The sequence below is a fragment of the Topomyia yanbarensis genome, chromosome 2, assembly GCF_030247195.1.
Source record: "Topomyia yanbarensis strain Yona2022 chromosome 2, ASM3024719v1, whole genome shotgun sequence".
NCBI classification, from domain to species: domain Eukaryota; kingdom Metazoa; phylum Arthropoda; class Insecta; order Diptera; family Culicidae; genus Topomyia; species Topomyia yanbarensis.
The window spans coordinates 329,989,799-330,015,717 of NC_080671.1; the positions used below are offsets into that span (position 1 = coordinate 329,989,799).

The 25,919-nt window shown below is 41.5% G+C and overlaps 1 protein-coding gene across 1 annotated transcript in view; it reads left to right on the top strand.

The window, feature by feature from the left end:
- Positions 1-2,744: 2,744 nt before the first annotated feature.
- LOC131683883 (probable fatty acid-binding protein) overlaps positions 2,745-25,919 on the top strand; it is a 30,164-nt gene continuing 6,989 nt past the window's right edge. The window contains exon 1 of the mRNA XM_058966256.1: positions 2,745-2,947. Within this exon, the coding sequence (XP_058822239.1) occupies positions 2,875-2,947 (73 nt within the window). The 5' untranslated portion in view covers positions 2,745-2,874. The remainder of the gene's footprint in view (positions 2,948-25,919) is intronic.

Consider the following 25,919-nt stretch of genomic DNA (forward strand, 5'->3'; position numbering starts at 1 on the left):
GGTGCGGCGTTCAAAACCAAGTGAAACCGCGAAAAGCTGAACAGGACGCTTCGACTGCTGGTCGTACGAGTTGCAGGAATGGGATAATACGGAGAAAGGAAAGTGGACCTACCGGCTCATCCAAACCTGTCGACGTGGGTCAATAGAAAGCACGGAGAGATGACCTTCTACCTGAAACAGCTCCTACCGAGCCACGGCTGCTTAAGGAGTATCTTCATCGGTGTGGGTACGCAACGTTAACACTGTGCCTGGAGCGTCTTCGAATGTCCGAGGTTGGAAGTCTTTGAATGTCCGAGGAGAGTCTTTGAATGTCCGAGGTTTGAAGTGACGTGCAGGGAGCTACTTAAAACGGAAGGACCGGACATCAACCCGGATAATGTAGCCTACAGAATGACAAGCGACATAAAGACGTGGAACGCAGTAAACAGAGATATGATGTAGATCAGTGATTCTCAACCTGGAGTACGCGGGCCCCTAGGAGGCCGCGAAGTCATTGCTGGGAGTTCGCTAAGAAAAATATATTCTCCGAGTGCATATTGAAATTTCAAATCTTGTTTCCTAACAAATTGAAATTAACATATTCATAGCATATAAAACTGATGTTTATCTGTGGGGGTCCGCGGCAACCCAGTGTGATATCTAAGGGGTCCGTGGTACGAAAAATGTTAAGAACCGTTGATGTAGATCATGACCGTCTTACAGCGGAATGGACATCGAACAACGGTTTCGGGAGAGCAATCACCGCCAGGGAACTCTCCGCAGGTATAAGCTAGATCCACCGCCGAGGACTAGTCGAATAGACTGCAACAGAGCAGCGAGTATGGGTCGTCGAAACGCCAGCGAACCGGACGTAACGCTCCGTGAGGATTCGCCAGACCGACCACGGCACCCCACCTGTTGTTCCGATAGAAAAATTGCGAAAACCAAAGAAGAATCGATATTGAGAAAACTTTTTTCGCCAGGGAACTCTCCGTTAGCGTATGCTAGATTCACCGCTGGGGACTAGACTGAATAGACAGCGACGAGACACCACTATTCGCGGGTCATCGGCGCACCAGTGCATCGGATACCCTGCTTCACCAGAATCGCCGAACTGACCTCGGCACCTAGCTGATCAGCTCGATCTCGGGAGAACTTCTCTCGCCGGGGAATTCTCTGTCGGAGTAGGTCAGGTCCATCGTCGGGGACTAGACCGAGTTGTTCGCGAACAAGTCGAGGACTGAATGGACCATCAAGGAAGTAGTGCTAAATGGCCCAAGAAGAGAACTAAATGGCTTAAATGAGTTGCGGTGCTAAATGGCACCGGTTACGGAGTCAAAGGGCTCAAGAAGTTGTGGTACTGAAACCAAACAAGAATCGGTATCGGGAGAACTTCTTTTGTCTGAGACCTCTCCGTCAGCTTACAGTCAGATTCACCGCCGGGAAGGAGACCGTGTAGACCGCGACGATACTCCACCAGTCACGCCGGGGCTCCAGCAAACCGGATGCCCTACTCTACCGGAATCGCCGAACTGAACACAGCACCTGGCTGGTTGGCTCGAACTTCTCTCGCAGGGGAACTTTTCGTTGGAGTAGGTAGATCTACCGTCGGGGACTAGACCGAGTAGGTCGCGAACCAGTCGGAAGCTCAACGAGGAAGTGGTACTGAATGGCACAAGGGAACTGAAGGGCACAGCAAATTAGACTGTCTGAAGTTTGCCGCCCAGATTGTCCTCGTAGGGGAAGAGCATTTATTCTATACCAACAGCTAGCTTTCCTACCTTGACTACCCAAACCCGCTCCCTGAGTTGTTGGTTTTGAACATTTTTTTCCTGTTCATAATGTTTTTGAACATTTTTTCATATATATACAAAAAAATTTCATATACCCCCCCCCCCCCCCTCCGAAAAATTTTCTTACTACGCCACTGAACTCACAAGTACCTATTACACGAAACTGAAAAGTGTATTTCATAATGTTCATACATAACAGCTCCCCCGTGCGTTCCACGCCATACCTACACAAATACTGTGACTTATGTTCTGAAATTATTGTGATATATTCTTAGATAGTTTTGCTACTGACTTTTTGTATGATGGATCTTTATTATTATAACCGTAAGTTTTGTCCGAAATACTAACATTTAAAAAAAGTTGTTTGTTTTTCTTTCACCTACAGATATGCTCTGTACTCGGTGGCCCCGTTAAAGGATTCGATTCTGTTAGAATACCGGTTCAAATGCAACAAGCGAGTAAGAAACTGACAGAATCGATATCGATTGTTGGATTTGAGCTGCAATTCTGACATAAATCTGCCAGAAATTCGAATCGTATTTCGTATGTATTGCACTGGTGAATAACGACCTTCATGTCTGATTATAGCAAATTTGAATAGTTCACAACTAAATCGTATCCTTCTGCCTCAGTGTGTACCACCATTCGGATGTCACAAATTAGTTAGCAACCGTTCAATAATGTAAAACCAGGATATGTATATCCATTTTTTGATCAGAATACATTTAATCAATCACCCCGTTTCCCCCTTGTTCCTTTCCTGACAATATGGTAACAGTAATTGATTCAAATATACCACACCATCCTATCGCATAAACTACAAAACTGGCAACCCACACGGGCAGCAGTCTCCCGCGAAGACAGCATGCTATAATCCAAGCGAACGTCACTTGGCAAACGCATTCGCGTTCGTCTGTTATCGGTTCATGTGTGCTACAAAAACCGAACGAAGGCCGGTATAAAATGAAAACGAACCACAACCGAATCGAGTATTCCAGTGTAAACGGTGGTGCGCTACAGTCCGTGGTGGTGAATTTTAATCGTTGCATTTATAGTTTCATTTTTGATCCTACTACCTCCTTAAACAATACAATCATCAACAATGGCAGCCTGGGTTGGAAAGAAGTACAAGATGGAGAAGTCGGAGGGATTCGATGAGTACATGAAGGCCCTCGGTAAGTACACGGGATGAAAGTGTGATTAGCAGCTTCAAATGTGTGCCGGTATAACGTGACTCGAGTAATTTTGCAGTTATTAACTGGGGTAACGATAGTCAGTGGTTCGATGAATCGATTAAATTGCCAGTGTAGTTGTCTCGGTACGTTAAAAGTGAGCTTTGATCATTCTACTACATTTCTCGATGACCCGTCGCCACCGGACGTGAACTATAGTGCTACATTTCGTTACTTTTTGCGTATCACCTAATGAACTGGAAGCACCAAGCCCGGATCGTACGATAGCATTCCCGTTGCGTTTGCGCCAAATGCCGGCCGGTTTTTTTTTTCTTCACAATCAACTCCTCTTTCTATCGGAATTTTCTGTTTCATTTCTACCTACCATTCGCTGTCTGATTGCATTAATCCCGGCACAATCACGTGTGCGGATAGAGTAGAAAAAAGGACCGGCTAAAATTGAATGCGCCAATTCACTAGATCGAATATTTTCTTTACTTATTTTCATCTTAATTTAATCGCAATTGTCGATTTTACTAGCCTGGAATAAGTTTGCGAATCGTTGACAGTCTGCCTGCGCTACAAAGCACATGTCGCAATAGAAGAAAGTTCGACGAACTGAAGCCGGTGATAATGCTACCGGTTTGCATGTAGGTACATGGCGTGGTTAACGTGATCGGTCCAACCGCACCGCACTGCAATAACTTGTACCGCGGTGGGAGTAGGGGAGCTGCGGGTAGAGCGGGGCAAGTAACCGGATAATCATTTTGAAATGAAATTGTTTCACTTGCAATCGAGCGAAAGAGCTGGAACAGGACTTGTTCAGTTGTTGGTCTCTTGTGCATGTGCGGTTACAGCTGTTCAATCAATGAGTGATGACAAATTGTTGGTAAGATAGATGGAATCTTGATTCCTCCAGTCAAAAATATCATTTTTCTGTAATTTCTATACACATTCTCGAAAGCGCTAAAATTATTTCTCTGAGTTAATTGATTTTAGATTTTTTTGTCGAGAAACTAGTTTGCAATTTTCCATCATATGTTAAGGCGAGCAAAATGACAAGATTGATATGACGTATCCAATTGTGGAGAGCATCATCTGAGGAGAAAACCGAAGGAAAGCCTAACACTTTCTAAACCACAACGAGGCTCATTATGACATTGATTAACACTACATTTCAAACGACAGCGCATAAACAAGAAACGATTGGAACACGTTTCCAATTATTTAGCATTTGAACAAGTTTTCAGTAAACTTCTGTTTATAAAAATGCCCATTCCTTGGTATTAGGAGATTTCAAAGTACCAAGACTTCGATGAAATGTTTCACAGGCATTAACCAGAACATACGCCCGTATGAAATATTCGAGAGGATGCACGAAGACTTCGATGCAAAACTCGTCAAACTTTATTGTTTACAGCAATCTTGTGGACTTTACTATTCCTTAATAATAATCGATAAGACAAAGTGGGCTCCAAATACCATGACTACGGCACAGCGACTTCCCAACATGTAGTGCGCTGAATAATGCCTTTAGGGACCATTCATAAATTACGTAACGCGAAAATTGCCCAAAATTGACTCCCCCTCCCCCCATGTAACAAATTGTTATAAATTTCTCTATCCCCCCTCCCCTATTACGTAACAAATCCTTCGAATTTTTTTTGTTCAGTAAAAACAGGTTACGTAACAATCTAGCTTACTCCCCTCCCCCATATGTCACAACATGTCACATCTTCTCGAACCCCCTCCTCCCCTAAACGCGTTACGTAATTTATGAATGGTCCCTTATGTTACCCCGAATAGAAATGTACAGTAACAAAACCATAATTTTCACTGTGACAGTATAGTAGTTTTACAATAATTTACAGTAAAGTCTCATGTGATGCTACAACACAAAAACAATAAACTTTAGTATCTCTACACTAAACTTCAATGTACAATCTACTTTTACAGTAAAAAAGGGGTGGGGGCATGTTAACATTAAAATAATCGATTTTTTTTCCACACATTTTTTCTCGGAAACAGTAAAATTTAATGTGAATTTAGTACAGTAAGATTCCGTTTTTGGCATGTTGCATTTTTGGCAACAAAAAAGTTCCATTTTTAACAACATTGTTGTTGTACATAGTAAATCTTAAAAAAAATGCTCAATACACTTTTGTTGAAATAATTGATGTAACTTTTGACTTTATTTCCAAGCATGAGAGTCATATTTACTATATTTTATGGGGCGAGCATGGCGAATAAACATAAAATTGCTGATTTTTTCTATCATTTCCTTCAATTTCACAGATTCTTATATAATTAATATCCTTGTAACATTCATATTGTTACAAATTGAAAATAAAAGCTTTCAAAGTAAGGTTCCAGTTTTGGCATGGTTCCAGTTTTGGCAACTGAAAAAAAGTATTGTTGCCAAAAACGGAATCCTACTGTATATCGTTTTTTCGCGCTGGCAAAATCTTCATGAAATTCAATAAGAAGTATTCTAACATAGCACCGAATACATTCATTTAATTTCATATAGATTGCGTGAAGAACAGCGATAAAAGACGGCACCGGTGGTTGAGTGTTATGTGTGACCGCCACCCATCCCTGTTGGTCTGGGTTCAATCCCAGCCGAGGTCGTTGAGATTTTTCTTAGATGAAAAAATCTGTGGTGACGTCTTCCTTCGGAAGGGAAGTAAAGCCGTTGGTCCCCAGTCCATTTGTTGCCAGGTCGATATCACTAGTCCAGATAGTGGAGTCACCTCTCTGGTGAAGAATTGCACCCCTATACATACTAACAAATACCCTCCTCCCGTGATACTAGTGGAGTGCGCAGTAGTATATACGGCCTCTAGCAATAGCAAGTATCGGACTAATATCCCTTCCCTTTCCTTCCGCGATCTACGTTCGGACCTGGCCGGCGCCGGTATTGATCAATATACACTTTGGGATTATCAAGAGTTGCACATTGAAAGATGTTTCGCTACTCCCAATCTACTGATTCCCTATGCAACTTCAGCTAATCAAAATCGATAACGGAGTAGCAGCCGAGGGTGGTCGCACAAGTTCTAGCTCAAGTTCAAGATTGCTTGAAGAGCAGCGATAAAAACTGATTTTTTTGTTTTGTTTTGAAACATGGTCGCTTTTTTAAGTTTTTTCAATTGACCTTTAATTTAGATACGTTTGCGAATCACCTTTCGCTCTTACTTATTAGCGCTGTCAAACGCAATACAAGAGATTCGACTCTGTCTAGCTCAAACAGTTTAATAAAGGAATTTTAAATTGTTTAAGATATACTTAAAATGAGGTACTTAAATTTAAGTATGCGCTTTATCCAAAAACCTAGTATTGGGATTTCCCGTGTTTTTTTCCGTAGAAACTACCTTCCAATTTCCCTTGATATTTCTCCAAATTAAACAAAACAATCAGTTTGAAGTAGTTTTCCAGTTCTGTGTTGCCATCTGCAAGGTTATTATTTGACTCAATTATAGAGGGCCATTTTTTTTCAAGGCAATGCCAAATCTAATTGAGTTCAGCTCTACCTTGTTACATTAATCCTAAGAAAAGACAATCGCAAACTAATTTAATCCAGTCCTAACCTCAATACTGAATCAGCGTCTGATTGGTCGTTTTGCTAGTCAACTAAGAGTAGAGATGACAACAAGCTTCTTGCGCTGCGTAATTTTCTCCACTATGCCCTGCCCTAAATTTAAAAACAACAATCGTTTATCATTGCCGGATTCCTTCTGCATGTTTTTCACAATTGCTGAAAATAATTTTACCTCAAAGATCGCACCTCTACCAAGAATTTACAATACTATTATTTATTTATATTATGTTACATCAATTAATTTGATATAATCTGATCAACAATTCTTCTCCATAACACTCGGTTCGTGGCTGCCTCTCTCCAACCAGGGCTGCGTCCGATACCTTCCAGATCTTGCTGCACCTGATCAGCCCACCTAGCCCGCTGTGCTCCTCGTCGTCTTGTACCTGCCAGATTTGAGCAGAACACAATTTTAGCAGGGTTGTTGTCCGGCATTCTCGCAACGTGTCCTGCCCAGCGTAAACTTCCGGCTTTGGCCACCTTCTGGATACTTGGTTCGCCGTAGAGCCTGGCGAGCTCGTGGTTCATCCTTCGCCTCAAACACACCGTTCTCCTGCACGCCGCCAAAGATAGTCCTAAGCACGCGGCGCTCGAAGACTCCGAATGGTTGCAGGTCCTCCTCGAATCCAACTTTTGCTGCTTCTCGTTTCAGTCGGGTGTAAAGCTCAACCACCGTATCAAATGTTCTCCCAATAAGGTCCAGGTCATCCGCAAAGCATACAAGTTGACTGGATCGTGTGAAAATCGTGCCTCGGTTGTTAAACCCGGCTCTTCACATAACACCTTCTAGTGCAATGTTAAACAACAGGCACCAGAAACCATCACCGTGTCGTAGTCCCCGGCAGGATCCGAATGGGCTTGAGAGTTCACCCGATATCCTCACACAGTTTTGCACCCCCTCCATCGTCGCATTAATTAGTCTTGTGAGTTTCCCGGGGAAGCCGTGTTCGTTTATAATTTTTCATAGCTCTGTGCGGTTGATGCCATCGTATGCCGCCTTGAAATCGACGAACAGGTGGTGCATTGGGACCTGATATTCACGGCATTTCTGGAGAATTATCCGCACGCTGAAGATCTGGTCTGTTGTCGAGCGCCCGTTGGCAAAATCGGCCTGATTACTTCCTACGAACTCATTTGTAATAGGTGATAGGCGTCGGAAGATAATCTGGTATAACATGGCGGCATTCAGGATGGTGATCACTCTATAGCTCTCACATTCCAGCTTGTCGCCCTTCTTATAAATGGGGCAAATAACCCCTTGCTTCCACTCCTCCGGTAGCTGTTCGGACTCCTAGCTTCTGACTATCAGCGTGTGCAGACAAATGGCCAGCCTTTCCCATTTTGATGAGTTCAGCTCCAATACCATCCTTACCAGCTGCTTTATTGTTCTTAAGCTGTTGAATGGCATCTTTAACTTCCCCCAGCGTGGGAATAGGTTGGTTTCCATCGCCCGCCGTACTGACGTAGTAGTCTCCCCAGCTGTCTTGGCCGTCTGCATCCGTTTCTTTATTACCGTTAAGGTGTTCAAAGTAGTGTTGCTTCCACCTTTCAGTTACCTCTCGTCCATCCGTCAGAATGTTTCCATCCTTCTCCCTACAGATTTCGGCTCGCGGTACGGGATGCGTTGAACTTCTGATAAAATTTTCGGGTTTCTTGAGAGCGGTACAACTGTTCCATTTCCTCACACTCTGCTTCTTCCAGACGGCGTTTTTTTCTTCTGGAAGAGGCGGGTCTGTTGCTTCCGCTTCAGTCGGTATCGTTCTACGTTCAGCCGCGTTCCATACTGCAGCATCAATGCCCGCACTGCGTCCTTCTCTTCTGGAATCTCTCTACACTCCTCGTCAAACCAGTCGTTCCGTTGACTTCGTTCCACATACCCGACGACGCGTTCACCTGTGTTGTTTATGGCTGCTTTGATAATGTTCCAGCAGTCCTCAAGAGGGGCCCGCATCGAGCGCACCCTCATTCGGCAACGGTGCCTCCAGATTCTGCGCGTATGTTGGTTCAGTCGCTCAAGATCATACCGAGGCGGGCGTCGGTATCGTACATTGTTAATTATGGAGAGTTTTGGGCGCAGCTTTACCATTACCAGGTAGTGGTCCGAGTCAATGTTAGCGCCACTATAGGTTCCGATGTCGATAATGTCAGAGAAGTGCCGTCCATCGATCAAAACGTGGTCGATTTGTGATTCAGTCTGTTGTGGTCACCTCCAGGTGTACTTATATCGGAGGCTGTGCTAGAAATAGGTGCTACGTATGGCCATATTCTTGGAGGCGGTGAAATCAATTAGTCGTAAGCTGTTGTTATTTGTCAGCTGGTGTGCGCTAAACTTCCCAATAATCGGTCTAAATTCCTCCTCCTGGCCAACCTGAGCGTTTAAATCTCCTATGATGATTTTGACGTCGTGACTTGGGCAGCTGTCGTATTCGTGCTTCTCGAGCTGCGCGTAGAATGCGTCCTTATCATCATCAGCGCTTCCGAAATGTCCGTTCAATCCACCCCGACCATGATTCAAATTCAAAGCCTCCTTCAGTCACTCACTTTCAAGCTGTCGGGATTTTCAATGCAAAACTGTGCGTCTTCATTTCAAATTGATGCTTATTCATGCACCAACCAAAACTGTCATCTACTCTGTAGAGACCAGTTTAGATTAAATTTTGACATATTTTGCGTTTTCAAGCATACATAACCAGTAGGAAGTATGTTCAAAGTAGTTTTGCTTGAAAAACCTAGTCAATACCCCAGTAGAGAAATATTTACAGAGGCAATGAAATTCAAAATGAATGCAAAATAATTGAGCAGCTGGGCTGTTTGAATGAATGATGCAATTAACAACCGCAAAGTGAACATAGTAGGGCATGATTTGAGATTTGTTCTTCCTTCAAGGTCAAACAAACCTGTTGAAAATTGGCTGCTCTGTTAGTATGCAGTTAGACTGCTAGTATGCAGTCAGGCATGTTTCCACTTTCAAAACATTTGTCAGTAGAATCTCTTGGAGGCCGTCTCCAACCTTGAAAACTATTAACTATTTTCGTTACAGTTGAAACCTGGAAAATGCACCCAGCGACAATCGTTTTTTTCTCTTGTTTAGTGCTAATCCATGATGCCGAAAGTACTGCGCTGTATAGCATATCATTGTACCAAACAGCGCACTACTTCCGACGTGATTCCATTGTCTAGTCTAGTCTAGGCATATATGGAATATGACACAAGCATTAAAGCGGCCAGGCCAACATACAAAATGAAGATGATTCAAAATTAAACGGCAATCAAATTATTCATTTAATAAAGAATTAAATCAACGAATTATTTTGAACATTAATTAAGGAAGAAACGTGGACAACCGTACACAACCGCTTCAATTTAATAGGGGTTTGATAAATCGTTGGGAGTGACTTTGCTAAAAGGGTTAACGTCACATTGTCACATCACTTTGGTTCCGACGTGATTCCATTGGAACAAAAACAATCGCACTTGAAAGCAGCCCGTAATTTAATTTTTTGTCGGTTCCGATAGCACAAGGCACTAAATTACTTTCAAGTTGCCGCAGACCCTATTTATTCGAATTTGATAAAAATGCCAAACCATTCAAATGTGATTATGGACTATTAAAGACCCTATTAATAAGCAATAATAAAGAATGCGCTTTTTGTGCAGAATCAGAAATATCGCCAAATTGCTTTCACCATAACATTCAAAATATTTCACACAGAGTACCATCACTTCAACTATGCTACTCGATAGTATACCAACTTTTCGGCAAGCATCCACTTGCGCCAATACACTACTCGAGAAATAATATACTACTTGTCGCGTCGTACGTCACGAGCAAAACGTCAATCCATTCGACGTCGATGACCATCTCACCCTTTTCTCTCCCTTGCAAAACCGGCCGGACGGACGGACATGACAGTATTCTTTTTTTTACTGCTTTCTTCGCTTCAACCATCCGCAGCGGGTTTTTCTTCTGCTAACTGACCAGCAATTCAGTATCGCGTCGAGTTGGAAACCTTGCTACTGACTGACGCTGGTTAAATATATTTATAAATTTGTTTAGATTTTTTACGCTTCCCCGTTTGTTTTTTTTACGCAGTTTGTTTATCTCGCTAACTGCAGCCACCTATACCATCAGGGTAAATTGAGTGCAAAATTTTCCGCAAACAGTACACGAACAGCGGCGTGATGTCGATGAAAACGTTTTCGGTGTATAATGATCATAATATTTAACCGATTGCAGATAATTTAGATGATTTGGATGAGCGCGCATGTGAAATTGTTCGTACCGCCCCGGGGTAATAATTGCTTGAGTTGTGTTTAAGTGATCTGACATGCAATACAGTTAGGGTATAAATAATGGGCGGAAATCAATTCATTTATTAAGTCATGTGTTGTTTTGGTTTTTTTCCGGTGCAACAGAGGTTTAAAATACGTAGTCGACTTTTTTTTGTTCATAAGTAATTAAATGATAAATTTTTGGTAAAACTTAATTAATAAGCAAACAGCTTTACTATATTACTCTTTAAGGAAAAAAAATATGATAACCATGTTGTACACTAGTGATAGGATTTGCATCTAGACTTCGTCTCATCAGTATCTGGCAGAATCGACGTGCCTACTAGATAGACGCTGAATCCCATGATCGAAACACAAGCAAACAACTTTAATTCAACTATTTAAGCCCCTATCCTTGCGCTGGATTCATAGTCCTTTGACCTATTTATGTGAAACAGTAATCTGTATATGTCAAATAACGACCTGTAAACATTTGCATAAAGCATCAATTTAAAATCGCATTAAAATTGCAAAGCATTGGGTTGTTCGAAGAATCAAGAGTGTGATAACGCTATTTTTATGTCTAAAAGATAGGAGAAGTAAATGTGTATTGGTAAGACAGTCATCATTCACTGCTTGAGCCACAGCTTCTGTCCATAGATTTGATTTGTTTTTTCTGAGAGATGTGAAAAACTGTTCATCTGTGCATCTGTTCTGTTCACATAACTGATGTCAATTTGACTGTCAACGTAAATTTGACAGAAGATTTTGACTTTCAGACACTTTTTAGTTAGACAATGATCCAACTAGCGGAGGTCCACACAAAAAGCAATCCAGTTAAAGTGTCCAAACCAGCGAATCACTACTGTATTACGAATATGCCATATTGTCACAGATAAACAGACATAACGCTTTTGGAAAATTCATCCAAGAATATCGTTCAGTTCATATTACCAGAGCAAAGCAGCGATATGTTGGACCGCGTTTTCTAGTTCAATCAAATAATTGTGTATATAATATTATTCCTGTGGAAAATTATGTACATTCATTCTGAATAAACTGGCCCCAAAACGAAAATGTTTGTTGTTTAACTCGATAGTTAGCCGCTGCCATGTTTCGTAGGTAGATTCGGCTTCGTTCTAGGCGACCCTTCATATAACGCATTTGATAGGGTAAAGAGCCTATTTTGGCCCTGTGAGAGAAGGTGCTAAACTATTTCATTAAATCCGCGGCCTAAAACCGATGGAATGCGCATCAATTGGCATCAATATCTTTGCTTCGTTCGTAAGAACCAATATTATTGTATATAATAACAAAAATGGCCTGAGACTGGTGCAATACTTTTGTTTGAGCGCAACGAAAACTCGTATCGAATGCCCTAATTCCCACACTACAATTTGAGCCAATACGTTGAACAAAGATTGCAGGCGCTACTCTAACCAACGGCTTCAAATAGCTGGGACGATAAGCGAAACAGAGCGATAATAGGCTCATTATCCTACAAACGTCTTTCGTTGATCATATTCAACAAAACCTCTCATAGAATGGCTAGTATCAGTGACAAAACTGGTTTGTTTGCTGTTTTGATGATTTAGAATAATAATTGCCTTCATTTTAAATGTTTCCATCATCATCAATCGCCTAACGTTATACTGAATTCCCATTGCTTGTGCATTTATTAATTGCAATAAAATGTCGAATTTTGTATGATTAAAATTTGATCTCTTTAATAATTTAATGACTAGTGATAGGGATAACCATACTTCCTCAAAAATAATGCAGAACGTTTGAATTGACAGTTCTCATGTCAAATTTATTTTACATTGGCAGTTAAATTGAAATTCCCAACGTAGCATAACGTTGCTTTGTTATTCTGACTTGTTAGTACTGTCAAAGCCATTTCACCTGTTATCTAATTACACATTTATTCATGGTTTCATTTGATTGTGTTTGGTAATAGGTTTGCCGGCATCCGAGATGATTCATCATAGATTTGTCCAATGTTACCGGTAACAACCTGAAACTTGCACTTGAATTATGGCTTTAAGTGATGAGCTTCTACTCAAACAAACTAATTAAATCTAGTACCGAGGCCAAACGAGAAAATTATTCTGACAATGTATGTATAAGAACTTAGCTACTGAATTGCGTCAATCCGCGGTAGAGTAGACCCTGTGAAACTACCCTAGCGCTCTATGAATCTATTCAATGGTATACTTGTTGAGCTTTTTTCCCCTGAACAGGATAGAACGAGGCGTGATAGTCCAGTCCTGAGACAGAACTTGCGGATAGCAAAGACAAACAATTGTCAAAATAAATGATCGCTCAAATGACAGTTTAAACAAACGGAGCCACAGTGTTCCTAAAACCGTTATTAACAAAGAAAAATGACCACAAATTTGTCATACGGAATTCGAAAGATACAGTATCCAAGCATCTTCTCAGTGAATTTCAAAATGATCCATCGAGGGATTCGAGAGAAATTGCAATTTGAAGTTTTATGACACGTTTCATAAGGCTTCCAGCGACCACCCACGGGTTTGATCCTATCTCTATATACAAAAAATATTTGTCTACTTATTTAGTACATGGCATTCGAAAGATATAGTAATCAAGTATATCCCCTGCAAGTTTGAAAATATTTCATTGACGGAATCAAAATTTATAACGGTTTGGATGTGGTATGCGGTCGTAGATGGGTTTTCTACTAGACTTCAAGCGTGAATCCATGTTTGTCCATTGACTATTTAGATCGTTTATACGTGTCGCGGTTTTTAAAGGAAAACCTTACCATTTAATTATATAAATATAATGTACAAAAGGTGTTATTTATATGGTGCACTGAAAAAATATGAAAATAGGGTTGTCTACCAAACGTTAAATATAATGTGAATAATATTCCACATACACAAGCGCTAATGGGAGTATGAAGAATACTACATTGTACTTATGACATCAAATATCATTTCGGACTTTCAGGATTGACCAAAATTATGCCTGTCTAGTTCTAGTTCTTTCTAGTTCTTTCAGTAGTACCGGCACACCAAAAAATAATGAACTTTAAACGACATGTAAATCGATACGAATGTAAACATACAGAGCTTGAATCAAAAATTTGATTGAAAACTAAGTTGAATTCTATGCAATTAATCGGAGCATATGATTCTACACTTTCGTTCGTGTAATATTACATGTCATTTATTTTACAGCAATATTGGATTAAAAATACATTAAAAGAAATTGGTATCCCGTTTAATGAAACTGCAATTTTCAATCAACGTGTAAAATTACAGTAAAATTGCTTGAAGAAAGCACGACAAGTTGTGTGTATTTGTGGTGGAACTTAATTTTACATTTTTATTCATGCTCCAAATATGTGCAAGAAAATAAATTGAAAATTACAAAATATTTTTTTCTGTGCATCCTCGACACACTACCAGTTTTCGACCATCCACACAACGTGGCAATTTCTGTATGGTAGTAGGAAAGCTAGCTGTGGGTCTAGAATTAGTGCTCTTCCCCTACGAGGACAATCTGGGCGGCAAACTCATACTACTGATTTCAGACTAATTTACTGAGCCCTTCAGTTCCCTTGTGCCATTTAGTACGCGGTCTCGTCCCGGACGATGGATCTAGGCTACTCCGACGAAGAGTTCCCCGATGAGAGAAGTTCGAAAGCGAGCCAACCAGCCAGGTGTCGAGCTCAGTTCGACGATTCCGGTAGAGTAGGCCGTCTGGTTTGCTGGAGCCCCGGCGCGACTGGTGGTGTCTCGTTGCGGTCTACGCAGTCTAGCTCTCGGCGCTGAATCTGACTGTACGCTGACGGAGAGTTTCCCGACGAAAGAAGTTCTCCCGATACCGATTCTTCTTTGGTTTCAGTACCACAACTTGTTGAGCCCTTTGGCTCCGCGACGGGTGCCATTGGGCTCCGCAACTCCTTTAAGCCCTTCAGTTCTCTTCTTGGGCCCTTTAGCACTACTTCCTTAATGAGCCATTCAGCTCTTCGACTTGTTCGCGAACAACTCGGTCTAGTTCTCGACGATGGACCTGACCTACCCCGACAGAAAGTTCCACGGCGAGAAAATTTCTCCCGAAATCGAGCCAATCAGCTAGGTGCCGAAGTCAGTTCGGCGATTCCGGTGAAGCAGGACGTCCGGTTCACTGGTGTCCTGATGACCCGTGACTGGTGATGTTTCGTCGCGGTCTACTCAGTCTAGTCCCCAGCGGTGAATCTAGCTTACGCTGACGAAGAGTTCCCTGACGGAAAAAGTTTTCCCAATACCGATTCTTCTTTCGTTTTCGCTATTTTTCTATCGGAACAAGCGGTGGGGTGCCGTGGTCTGGCGATTCCGGATGGATCGTCCGGTTCGCTGGCATTTCGACGACTCATACTCGGAGCTCTGTTGCAGTCTACTCGACTAGTCCTCCGCTGTGGATCTAGCTAATTACTGCGGAGAATTCCCTGGAGGTGATTACTCTCACGAAACCGTGGCTCGATGTTCGTCACGCTGTTTCCGCTGTAAGACGGTCATGATCTAGATCATAATGTTTATTGCGTTCCTCGTCTTTACGTCGCTTGTCATTCTGTAGACTACATTATCCGAGTTGAAGTCCGGCCCTGCCGTTTTAAGTAGCTCCCCGCAAGTCGCTTCAAACCTTGAACATTCGAAGACCACATGCTCCGGTGTCTCCTCGACGTTCTCCGTCAAAATGGTGGTGTTGCGTACCCGAAACGACGAAGATACTTCCTGAAGCAGCCGTGGCTCGATAGGAGCTGTTTCATGTGGAAGATAATCTCTCCGTGTTTTCTATTGAGCCACGTCGACAGGTTTGGATGAGCCGGTTGGTCTACTTTCCTTTCTCCTTATTGTCCTATTCCTGTTGCCACGTCACCATCGAATCGATTTTCATCATCTTCCTCGCGTTTCTGATGTTTCATTGATTGTTGCACTTGATATCCTCCGACAGGGTGATGCAGATGGGAATCATCTCGGCGATAACGCATACTGCCTCCGGTACGCAATCGCAACTCGTACGACCACCAACCGGAATGTCCTGTTCAGCTTTTCGCGGTTCCGCTTGGTTTACAGCGCCGCACTCCAGGCAGCCCCATATCGCAGTATCGATGACGAAACACTAGACAATAGACCGACATTTCGCAGGTGTAATCAACGTGGTTGTTAAAGCTCAACCAGTCGTCGTTTATCACTCCCAATTGCTTCAGTGCACGTTTCGATGCAATCACATGCCCTTCGACGGTGATATGTATCCGCTGAACCGCTTTGCAGTTGCTGACCAACAACACATCCGTCTTGTGGTGAGCTATTTGCAGCTTGACCCCGTCCATCCAGCTCTCGATCGTATCTATTGTCTCCGTCACCGACACCTCCATTTCTTCAAGTGTCACTCATCACCGTTAGTGACACGTCGTCCACGAAATACACTATTTTCACTTTTCCGGGCAACCGCACTGTTAAGCCCCCATCATACATCCCGTTCCAAAGAGATGGACAGAGAATGGAGCACTGAGGAACGTCCACTGCGACTCACATTGCCTTCTGCCCTTTGTTCGTCTCGTACAGCAGTACTCTACACTGGAAGTAGCTCTTCACGATCTGGCTCTTTTTTTCTATGCAGCGCTGCGGCATTGGTCTATACGAGGCTGGATGGCCCGGGTACTCCCCTGACTTTGGCAGCAACATCAGCTTCTGTACCTTCCACATTTCGGGGAAATTGCCATCATCTAAAGACTTCAGCGGTAGCATCCTGAACATGTTCGGATATGCCAGGATCGCAGCTTTCAGCGCCACGGATGGTATTCCATTCGGATCGGAAGTTTTCTTTGATTTTAGTCACATCGACGCTTCTTTGAGCTCATCGTTAGTCGCTTGCCACTCGTCTGTGTTACCTCCTTCTTCTTCGCCGTACGATGTCGGTGGCCAGGTAGATGAATCGTGCTTCGGGAAGAGACGGGTGCAAAAGAGCTTCATCCGGTATGCCCTTCGACGGCTTCCCTGGCGAAATCGATTTGAACTTCCACCGTATGAGCATCGTAGTGCTCTTATCAACCTGCCTACGCTACGAAACAGGAGAGTTTTTCTGCAGCGACTTTTTGTGTTCGATCTTCTCGCTGACAATATTGACTGCCCTCTGCTTCTCGCTAAGCTGGACTTCAACGTTCCTGGTAGGTCTCTGCGGAGAATGGACTTCTTTCAGCGTTCTACTCATCGCACGCAGTACGGCCAGAATAACCCGGTAGATGTTTGCTGTCAGCTCTTCAATAGCGTTTTTCATCATTTTGACTTTAATTTAAGTAGAGAAATGTTCAAATTGAAAATAGGTTTAAGTTAGTATAGTTTTTCAGTCTGTACGAAAAATTATTAATTCGATACCTTCAACGATTATCTTTAGCTTACCCGGGCATATTTCAGCTGGTGTTGACGGGCCCTCATCTTCGTCATGACGACTCAGTACGTGTCCCCCAGGGATTGACGTCTACTTCTCAGTACAGCTACTTATGGAAAACCTGCTTGCTAAGCTTGATATCCTGTTTTAAAGGTCCCTGCATTCTCGAAACGTCGCTTGCGCTCCTCTCTCACTCTTCGATCTTGCTCTCTGAGCCCACCTTCTGGCTCTAAGACAAGCAGCGTATAGCGTACTGAGCTACTCATTTAACCATTAAACTGCACGCCCTCTACTGTATTGCTCCAGTTTTTGTGGCACTGTAACGTCACAAGCCTTCACAATCCTTCTTGTTAGATGAGCCGCATCAACGTACTTGATATCGCTGTTCGCTGAAGTGACTCAACAAAGAGGTTTTTGGTAAAGACTTTCGTCTTCCACTTTAGCTAGTCGATTGTCCTTCTACGTGCTGCAGCAGGATTCCACTGGCCGGTGCGGTAGCGAATCGCTTGGTGGTCGCTATGGGGATATTTCTCGCACACTCTCCAGTACATGTTCGCCGTCAGTCAAGGACTACAGAATCTGGCGGAATTTCTCTCGGTACCGATATCCATTTCGTGAACCAATAAGCTGCCAGTCACGATACCAGGAACCATTGAGCTTCTTGCTTCGCCGCGATCTACTCGTTGTTGTCCTCGGCGGTTGACCTAGCCTCCACAACGAGCCGACAGTTAGGTGTCAAGGTAAGCTGCCAATTTTCACTAGAAGGAAATATTTTCACAAGATAACTTTTGCAAATGAAACTTTGAGAATTCCATTTGAAACATTTGGCATATTTTTATTGAACATGTTCAATATTTTCAATTTCCTTCAAAATATGTCCCCAAACCTCCCCCGCTACTACGCCAATGATGGCACGACCGCGACGACGAAAACAAATGTGCCTTTTATTACTCTGAGGTGAGCTTGTATACATATAAAAGAGATTTTCAATCATAAACTTTTCAAGTTCCATAAACGCTTCGCATTCGTGGCACATTTTTAAGACACGGATCTCTCTGTCCACAACATTCTTTCCAGCAAAAGTTCCCATGCTCTTCTGTCGCCCGCAGCAAATCAGTATCAATCAAGCTTTTTTGTTCGTTCAGTGTATTTAACACGACTCGCGATCCACCAGTTTCAATTTCGGACAACTCTGACAATCCAAATATTAAAAAACCTTATAGTCCCACCACACATGAGCACAGATTTACTCTCAAAAAGCTCAACTCGGCCAAGGATCATCCAGAACGCGTCCAAGATTTATAGAGGTTAATTTGATTAGCGCGCGGGAGTTCGCTGTTCCGGCAGACCCCGGTGCCACGCCTAATTGAATCAATAACCCATTATAATCCACATCAGAAAAATCGAGAATGGGATCGCGACGACGTTGTCCGACCGGGTACAATTTTTCTCTCTTCTCTTCGGGTACATACCGGCCGGAGACAGACGAAAGGAGAGCGAGCAGAATTTGATTAAATTATTACAATTGATCAATTGTGTCATGGCCTGGGAAGTACTTGTCAGTTACTTCTCGCCGTCTTCGTCGGGCAAGGCTGACGGATTGGTTATTCTTATAGCAGACAGCATTGTATTTATAAAAAAAAGTATGTAAAAGTGCTGATTACCATGACAACCCCAGAAGAAACTACCGGTTTTGCCCCGTATAAGACCTTCCAGACGGGGTCTTTATTGCGGATTTCCGGCTCTTTCTAACTTCAATTTCCCGCATACCAACCGCAGATACAAGTGCGATTAGTACTAGCTCTAACACAGCACGTTCGCCACCAGTAGTCAACACACGGTGTCAGCTTATTGCCTTCTGACGACGATTATTATAATTGCATAATTGATTAAACCTCGTCGCCCGATAACGATTTACTGTTCCGTGATATATGTGTGACCACATGAAAGTCAACAAATTAATGATTGATAAACCGTACGCAATCAGCTACTTACTGCGGGCCCCGCACTGCCGGCTACGCCTCCCGGTTCGCTATCAGGTTCTTCGAACCGTGGCCCCTCCGATAAGGTGCTAATTTATTTCAGTTACCTAATCTGATAAGAGTGTGTGAGAGTTACATGTTTAAAACTTCGATCCCGCTTGTTGCGGGAACCTTATCGGACTTCTTCGGGCGGGATTAGATTACAACGGATGAAACGCGATGCTGTAAACAACTTGGCCATTATCGATTTTCTGAGGATTTGTGTTCATACCCGGAGTTTATTTCTCTGCTTACAGGATGGTTTCTACGAAGATAAGAACGATTCCAGCGCATGAAGCGTATTTGGCAGAACTTTTGCTCAGTAGGCTGAGTTGATTGTAGATGGGAAGTTGTTTGGTTACTACACGGTTAAATAAAACAACCTGCAGAATAAGTTCTTTTAACTTACTTTTGAGTTGTGCGTCGCTTTCGCACTTATTAGTGTTGTCAAAAACAAAACGAGAGATTCGACTCAGTCGAGGTCTTCCGTGGAGGAAGGAACTTTTGAGTTGTTTTGGGTATACTCAAAATTAGGTAAATTCAACTTAAATTTGAGTATAAAGAACCTATCAATGAGTTGTAATTTTTGCCGTGGTTAAATGGAAACTACCTTCAACACGGTTTACCTAATTTTAACTTCCTCCACGATACCACGAGATTGAGTCAAAGGAACTCAATTTTGGGTAGTTTTTCGTTTCCGTGTAGCAAAGGCAGGGCTGTCTTAAGACCACTAGATCTAAGTTTATCCAAGAATGTATTGACAAGTGACACTGTCATGCGCAGGATTCCCAAAAAATCAAAATCTTTGGTGTGTTTAGCTAAAAATTAAAATGATGGCACAGAGAACATGCGTGTTTCAATCCAAGATTCCCATAAAGAGACATATTGAAAAGGCAAGTAGAAAGATAACAGGACATTTGTAGGCTAGAAATAAAACATATGTGACGTTTCTCTTAACCCTTTCCTGCCTTTGTTTTTAACGTATATGGAGTTTCAACATTGTTTTTCTTTAGGACTATTTCTAGAGCTTTTTTTATTACATCATATCTAAAAGAAACGCCAAACGGAGAAAATCGCGCGCAAAAATTTACTGGCCATTTTTAAATTTATTTAACAATTAAAGCACACAGAAGGCTATTAATTATACTATCTCGTCTGCATTTACTCATTGCAGGATCGTATAAGCATATTACATGTTTTTCGTGAAGAATAATAAGGAGATAATTGATAACTATTATTTTATTACATCACTATTATTATTAACTATTATTTGCGATCACTTTTGCTATTATGCTCTTTTACATAGCTGGTCTTGGCAACACCGTTTGTAAATGGCACATTTTACTGTGACGTTTTGACAGACGGGCTTGTAGTTGTGATATTTTTCATGTGCTTTCTTGCAACCGAGAGTGTAGATATGAGGTTTTGGCATTGGAAAAAGATGCTAACTACAGTCGACTTGGATAAACATCACAACGCAAAACATCACATCTACAAAATATTAGCAAAACTTTGGTATATGGTATGTGACTGGGACGGGACGTGCAAAGTGAAAAAAGTAGCTGTCACCGCGAACAGGCAATGGCCTGTCATTGCGAACCGGACCTTTCTTGACGATTTTAATTTTCTTGGAATGGACAATGCCTGGGTAGTATCGTAATATCCTGGGTGTATACAAGGTGTATTTAGAAAACATATTTTACATGTTGCTTAGGGACCATTCATAAATTACGTAACGCTTTTAGGGGGGGGGGGAGGCGATACAACAAGTTGTGACATGTTGTGACATAGGGGGGAGGGGGAGTTAGTGAGATTGTTACGTATGTTTTCACCGAAGAAAAAAAAATTTCTAGCAATTTGTTACGTAACAGGAGAGGGGGGGATGAAGAAATTTGTGACAATTTGTTACATGGGGGGAGGGGGGAGTCAATTTTTTGCCAATTTTTGCGTTACGTAATTTATGAATGGTCCCTTAGATGCATGTAGATGCACACAAACAAATATGCAAAATGCACCGAAGGCACGTGCAATTTAATGATTCTACTCAACAGTTATGGTTAATGTTGTTTTACACAGTTCAGACAAATGATAACATAATTCATGTCATGTTCGAGCTCTTTTATTTTCTGCACAAATCAATACCTTATCGGCAGAAATCTATGCCGCATCGTCACAACACTATCATCAGCATTTGCTTGAAGTTATTTTGCAAGCGGATTTTTCCCTGCAAAATAACATCAATATTGGGAGGGAAAAAGAAGACCGTCTTCGCATGTCCCGTCCCAGGTATGTGACATTTTGACTTAAGATTAAATTTATATGTAAAGAGTTTTTATTTTTCTCTATTATTTGTGGACGATAAAGAGTCAATGCTTAGCTTTTATTTGGCATAATAAACTCAGTTTGTTTACATTTGTTAGATATGACGTTCTGAATAAACGGTATAGATTTAGGTCGAGATACACGTAAAACCTGTTTTGATCACGATATCCCCTTACACTGCTAGAAGCTGCTCAATTTTTACATTCCGAAGTTCAACACACTTCTACTGGAATTTTTGCAATGGTCCAAATGCATAGAAAGTCGAAGGCAGTCTAAATAGTTTTTATCATTTGTCAATAATATTGCAAGAAAACGAAGATATATAAAAATATCATTTTTCATCGCTAACTGAAAACGTCCAGGTAGCACTGCTATGGAAACTTTCAGATTAATAGAAATTACTTCAGATACTAGCCTTACTTATTTTGTTGAGCAAATTTTGCCCAAAATAAAAAAAATTGTTCTTTAAAAACGTTGTTGCTTATATTCGTATAAACAGCATGAGCATGAAGGGGGTAATAGCATTTGCATAATGTAGCAATGCCCTGACAAGATTAACATGTGGCAATCTGACCTTCATAGTTGCATGGCGTCGTTTGAGGATAAAGTGTGCCTTGTCCAAGCAGGAATCATGAGGTAGGGTGAGTTTACCGTCCATTATCCGAACACAGGAACAGAAAATAATTCTTCTGGTTCCGTGATGTGATTATGGTAGTTGGATCAAACCAAGCGCAAAGTTTCTTATGTCTTAAATACTTTCGATAGCACGATTTTCACACTTTTAATTGGAACTTTTTAACATCGAGGCTGAACCATGACAATAATTGCCAAATTTCGTTAACATATGGATAAACTTTGCTGTTTTACGGGACTTGCCATAATAGTATCACGTCTTCGCAAGATCTCAAACAAAATAAATATGGCGAGGCTAGATTTTGTAGTTTTTGGATGAAGACCTGAATCATTTTACCACATCCACAAAACGCTTGCCAGACACAGATTTGTAAAATAATCGTGTTCTGTTTGTAGCTACGAATCGATGCATTCTGAACTTTGCATACACCAAAAAAATCGTTGCTTTTGCTCAAATTAAAATGAAACTTGAAACGATATGTTTGAGCGACGCTGGAATTTATCCAATGCCATCCTGGCCTTTCTGTGCTACGATTCCGTTCTACTTCATCGACAAAAGGCATTGGGATATTGATGAAGCAATGTCAATATAAACTTAATATTAATGAATGAGAAAAGCGACCGGAAGATGGTTATACGGATGTTCAGCTTTTTCGGTCTATAAGAACGGCTGTGTTGTACTGCCCAACGTTTCGGCCACTGTTTTCGGCCTTTTTCAATGGTAACTGTAAGTGGTATATTAGTGTACTGTTATGAATAATATTATTTTATGCTAAACTCACTAAATCTGTCACTCTGCGTCAATGTGTCGTTTACCAACGATCGGATGGTCTGTGTACTGTTCTTCATATACTTGGGTTCTAAGTAACGATGTAAATAAATACTCGGGTTCTGATTGCCCGGCGGACCCTTCTTATCAGAGCTGCCTAGATGCTTCTACCGGCATTTCGGATTTTCGTACATAAACAAACAATAAAAGGAAAAAATAAAATAAATAATTTTTACCGTTTATTCCCCCCAATTCTCTCCACTGCTGCTGCTGATGATCTGCTGAAGGCAGGGTGGAAGGCGGGTAGTCTCGTCCAGCTGGCAGGGACATCAACAGCCGAATTCTTCCGATTTTCGTTGGCTGCTCCGGCTGCGGTCCTTAACCATTAGCTCCCCAGCGACAGTGACGAAATATCGTCGAATTCGCTTGCTCCCCGCAAGGAATCCCGGAAGACACCACAGTGTTCTTCCCAGACGGAGCCGTTGTCCTATCTGCTTCCCTCTCCTTGGCTGTTGGCTGTAGAAGAGAGCAAGGCTTATCCTCTACAACGAGAGTGGTGGATGCTCAGGATATTTAACAATTAGCCGGGGAAGCGAATACTCCTTGGCTTTTAGCTGTCCCACTTCGGCGATCTCGCACCACTCTATTGACTACCACGGGCCGGCACTTTTCGACAGAACTTTTCACTGTCGCCGCACGCGTGCTAAACTATCAACTATGGTGGCGGGAAACTGTCCTGAAAAAAACTATTTTCCAGCAGACTTCTGTTCTTGATCGTTGTCCGTCACATTCCATTTTTTATATGATGGCTGCCTTCTGCACGACCAAAACAAATCAACACCACAGAACCGCACCAATGCAGTATATACAGGTATAGCGAAGATGACACTTTGGTATTCGTAAGATGAATCTTACATGAGTGGTGTGAGTGATCACAGAATAAATCGACTTGCTTTCGTCATACCGGTCCTTCCGCTCCCATTGAATCGTGTGAACGCTATGACGTCGACCTGTTGTGCTTCTGGATTGTTTACATATTTTTGGTTGCCAACACTAGCAAACCGTGTGTTCTGCCACACCTATATATACCTCATTGGAACCGAACCGCCGCATAACTGTCATCTCCCTTGCAGCATAAAAAGCAACCAATATAACAGCAAGAGGAAAGCGGTGACATACCTAAGCCCTATGTTATTGATTCACAGACAAAACAAAAATTATCTAACCTATCTACACGAACAAAACCGTTCACAAACACGAAAATGAACAAAAATTTACAACTAAATGTAAACGATATCGAACAGCGATGAGCATATTTTTTTGTAAACAAATACACTCTACGGAGAGTACGCACAAATACACCGAGCAAAATTTACATTGAATTTCCATTAAAACGTCTTATGACTTTCAGACATAGGGATTTTAAATGGATTTTATAAGTCTGTCTTATGATTTGGAGGGGAAATTTTCCAAATCCATCTCTTATTATTTTCATAAGACAGTCTTATGAAAATAACCGAATGAATGGCGTTAGGTACCCATTTATTAAAATTGCTGACACTTATAGGCAGAAAACAAAATAGAAATAATGATTTTCATAGAACAGTCTTATGAAATTCATCACAATGTTCGAATGAATGCCATAAGTTTTTTATGTATGAATATTATTGTGCATTTATATAAAAAATAGAAAATGGCTGACATTTCTCGAGCATTTTTAGTAGACAAAAAATCAACAGCAAAAATCAGCCTAGAGAGGATATGAGGTTTTACACCAACGGACATAACCCCACAAAATGAGCCGGATGAACTTCGTTTGACAATTCTCGGTGGTTTGTTTACATGGGAGTTACGTGAGTTTGAATGTAACAGATGGGCACCCGTTGCAGTCAAACTCACGCAACTGACAAAGTAAACAAACCACCGAGAATTGTCCAACATGAACGTCATTTATCATGAGTTCATCTTGTAGAACTTAATTCGGGACAAATGAAACGCCAAGTGTAGATCCCTTCAGAAGATTGAAGAGAAAACTCTCATTAAATATTAAAATGTGTACATAATGAGCAACGCTTCGTCAATATTTCCTGGGAAACTGGGCTTAGACAACTCGGAAACTGGACTCGACAACTGAATGATAATGATTGTTACTTCTCAAATGATTTTGATAATTATAAAATACGCGTTAGACACTAATTATACCTATGCACAAATTACTTCATTTCAAATAATCGGATATCTTCTATAAAAATCATAACCATGTAAACTGATTTAATGCTCACAGTAATTTATTGAATAACATAAAAAACGATTATTTTAAATTTTGTTTCAATTTGACTAAAAATCTCACTTCTTTTGTTTCAAACAGCGGTAACCAAAAAGTGCTGGCCTGAAACTATTAGCTCCTGGTTGGCCGTCCAGGCCAGTACTGGATTCATAAGAAACAATTATGAACTTTTTCACAAAAGTGGCGTTTATGAAAAACAAAATATAAATTTATAGAATCAATAACAGATCTCATATGGGTTTCATGAGAAAAACTTATGAAATTCTTAAACGCATATATTGGAGCGAGGTCATAAGACTGTTTTATGAAATACATTATTTGTACGTCTAAGGAGTGCATGAATAAAGATAAGCTTGCCTATGACATTCTAAAGCGTTCAATGGCATCGCCAGAAGGCTGGTTACTATGCCAAGAGTTATGAAATTCTCAGATGCTTTTTCCTCGGTGTAGGTATATCTCATATTAGTGCTAAATTGTTACCCTGACGGTTTACAAATATCAGTGGGATGTAGGGGGATTTTTTGAAATTCAAACTAACTGGTGGGTAACAATATTAATATTCGAATACTGGCATAGAATCCATTTATATTCTTCCCCAGTGCGTAATTTGTTCACGTTTATAAACAGTATTGTCGGTTTGGTTAGGTGTCTAATTTCCCTTCTAC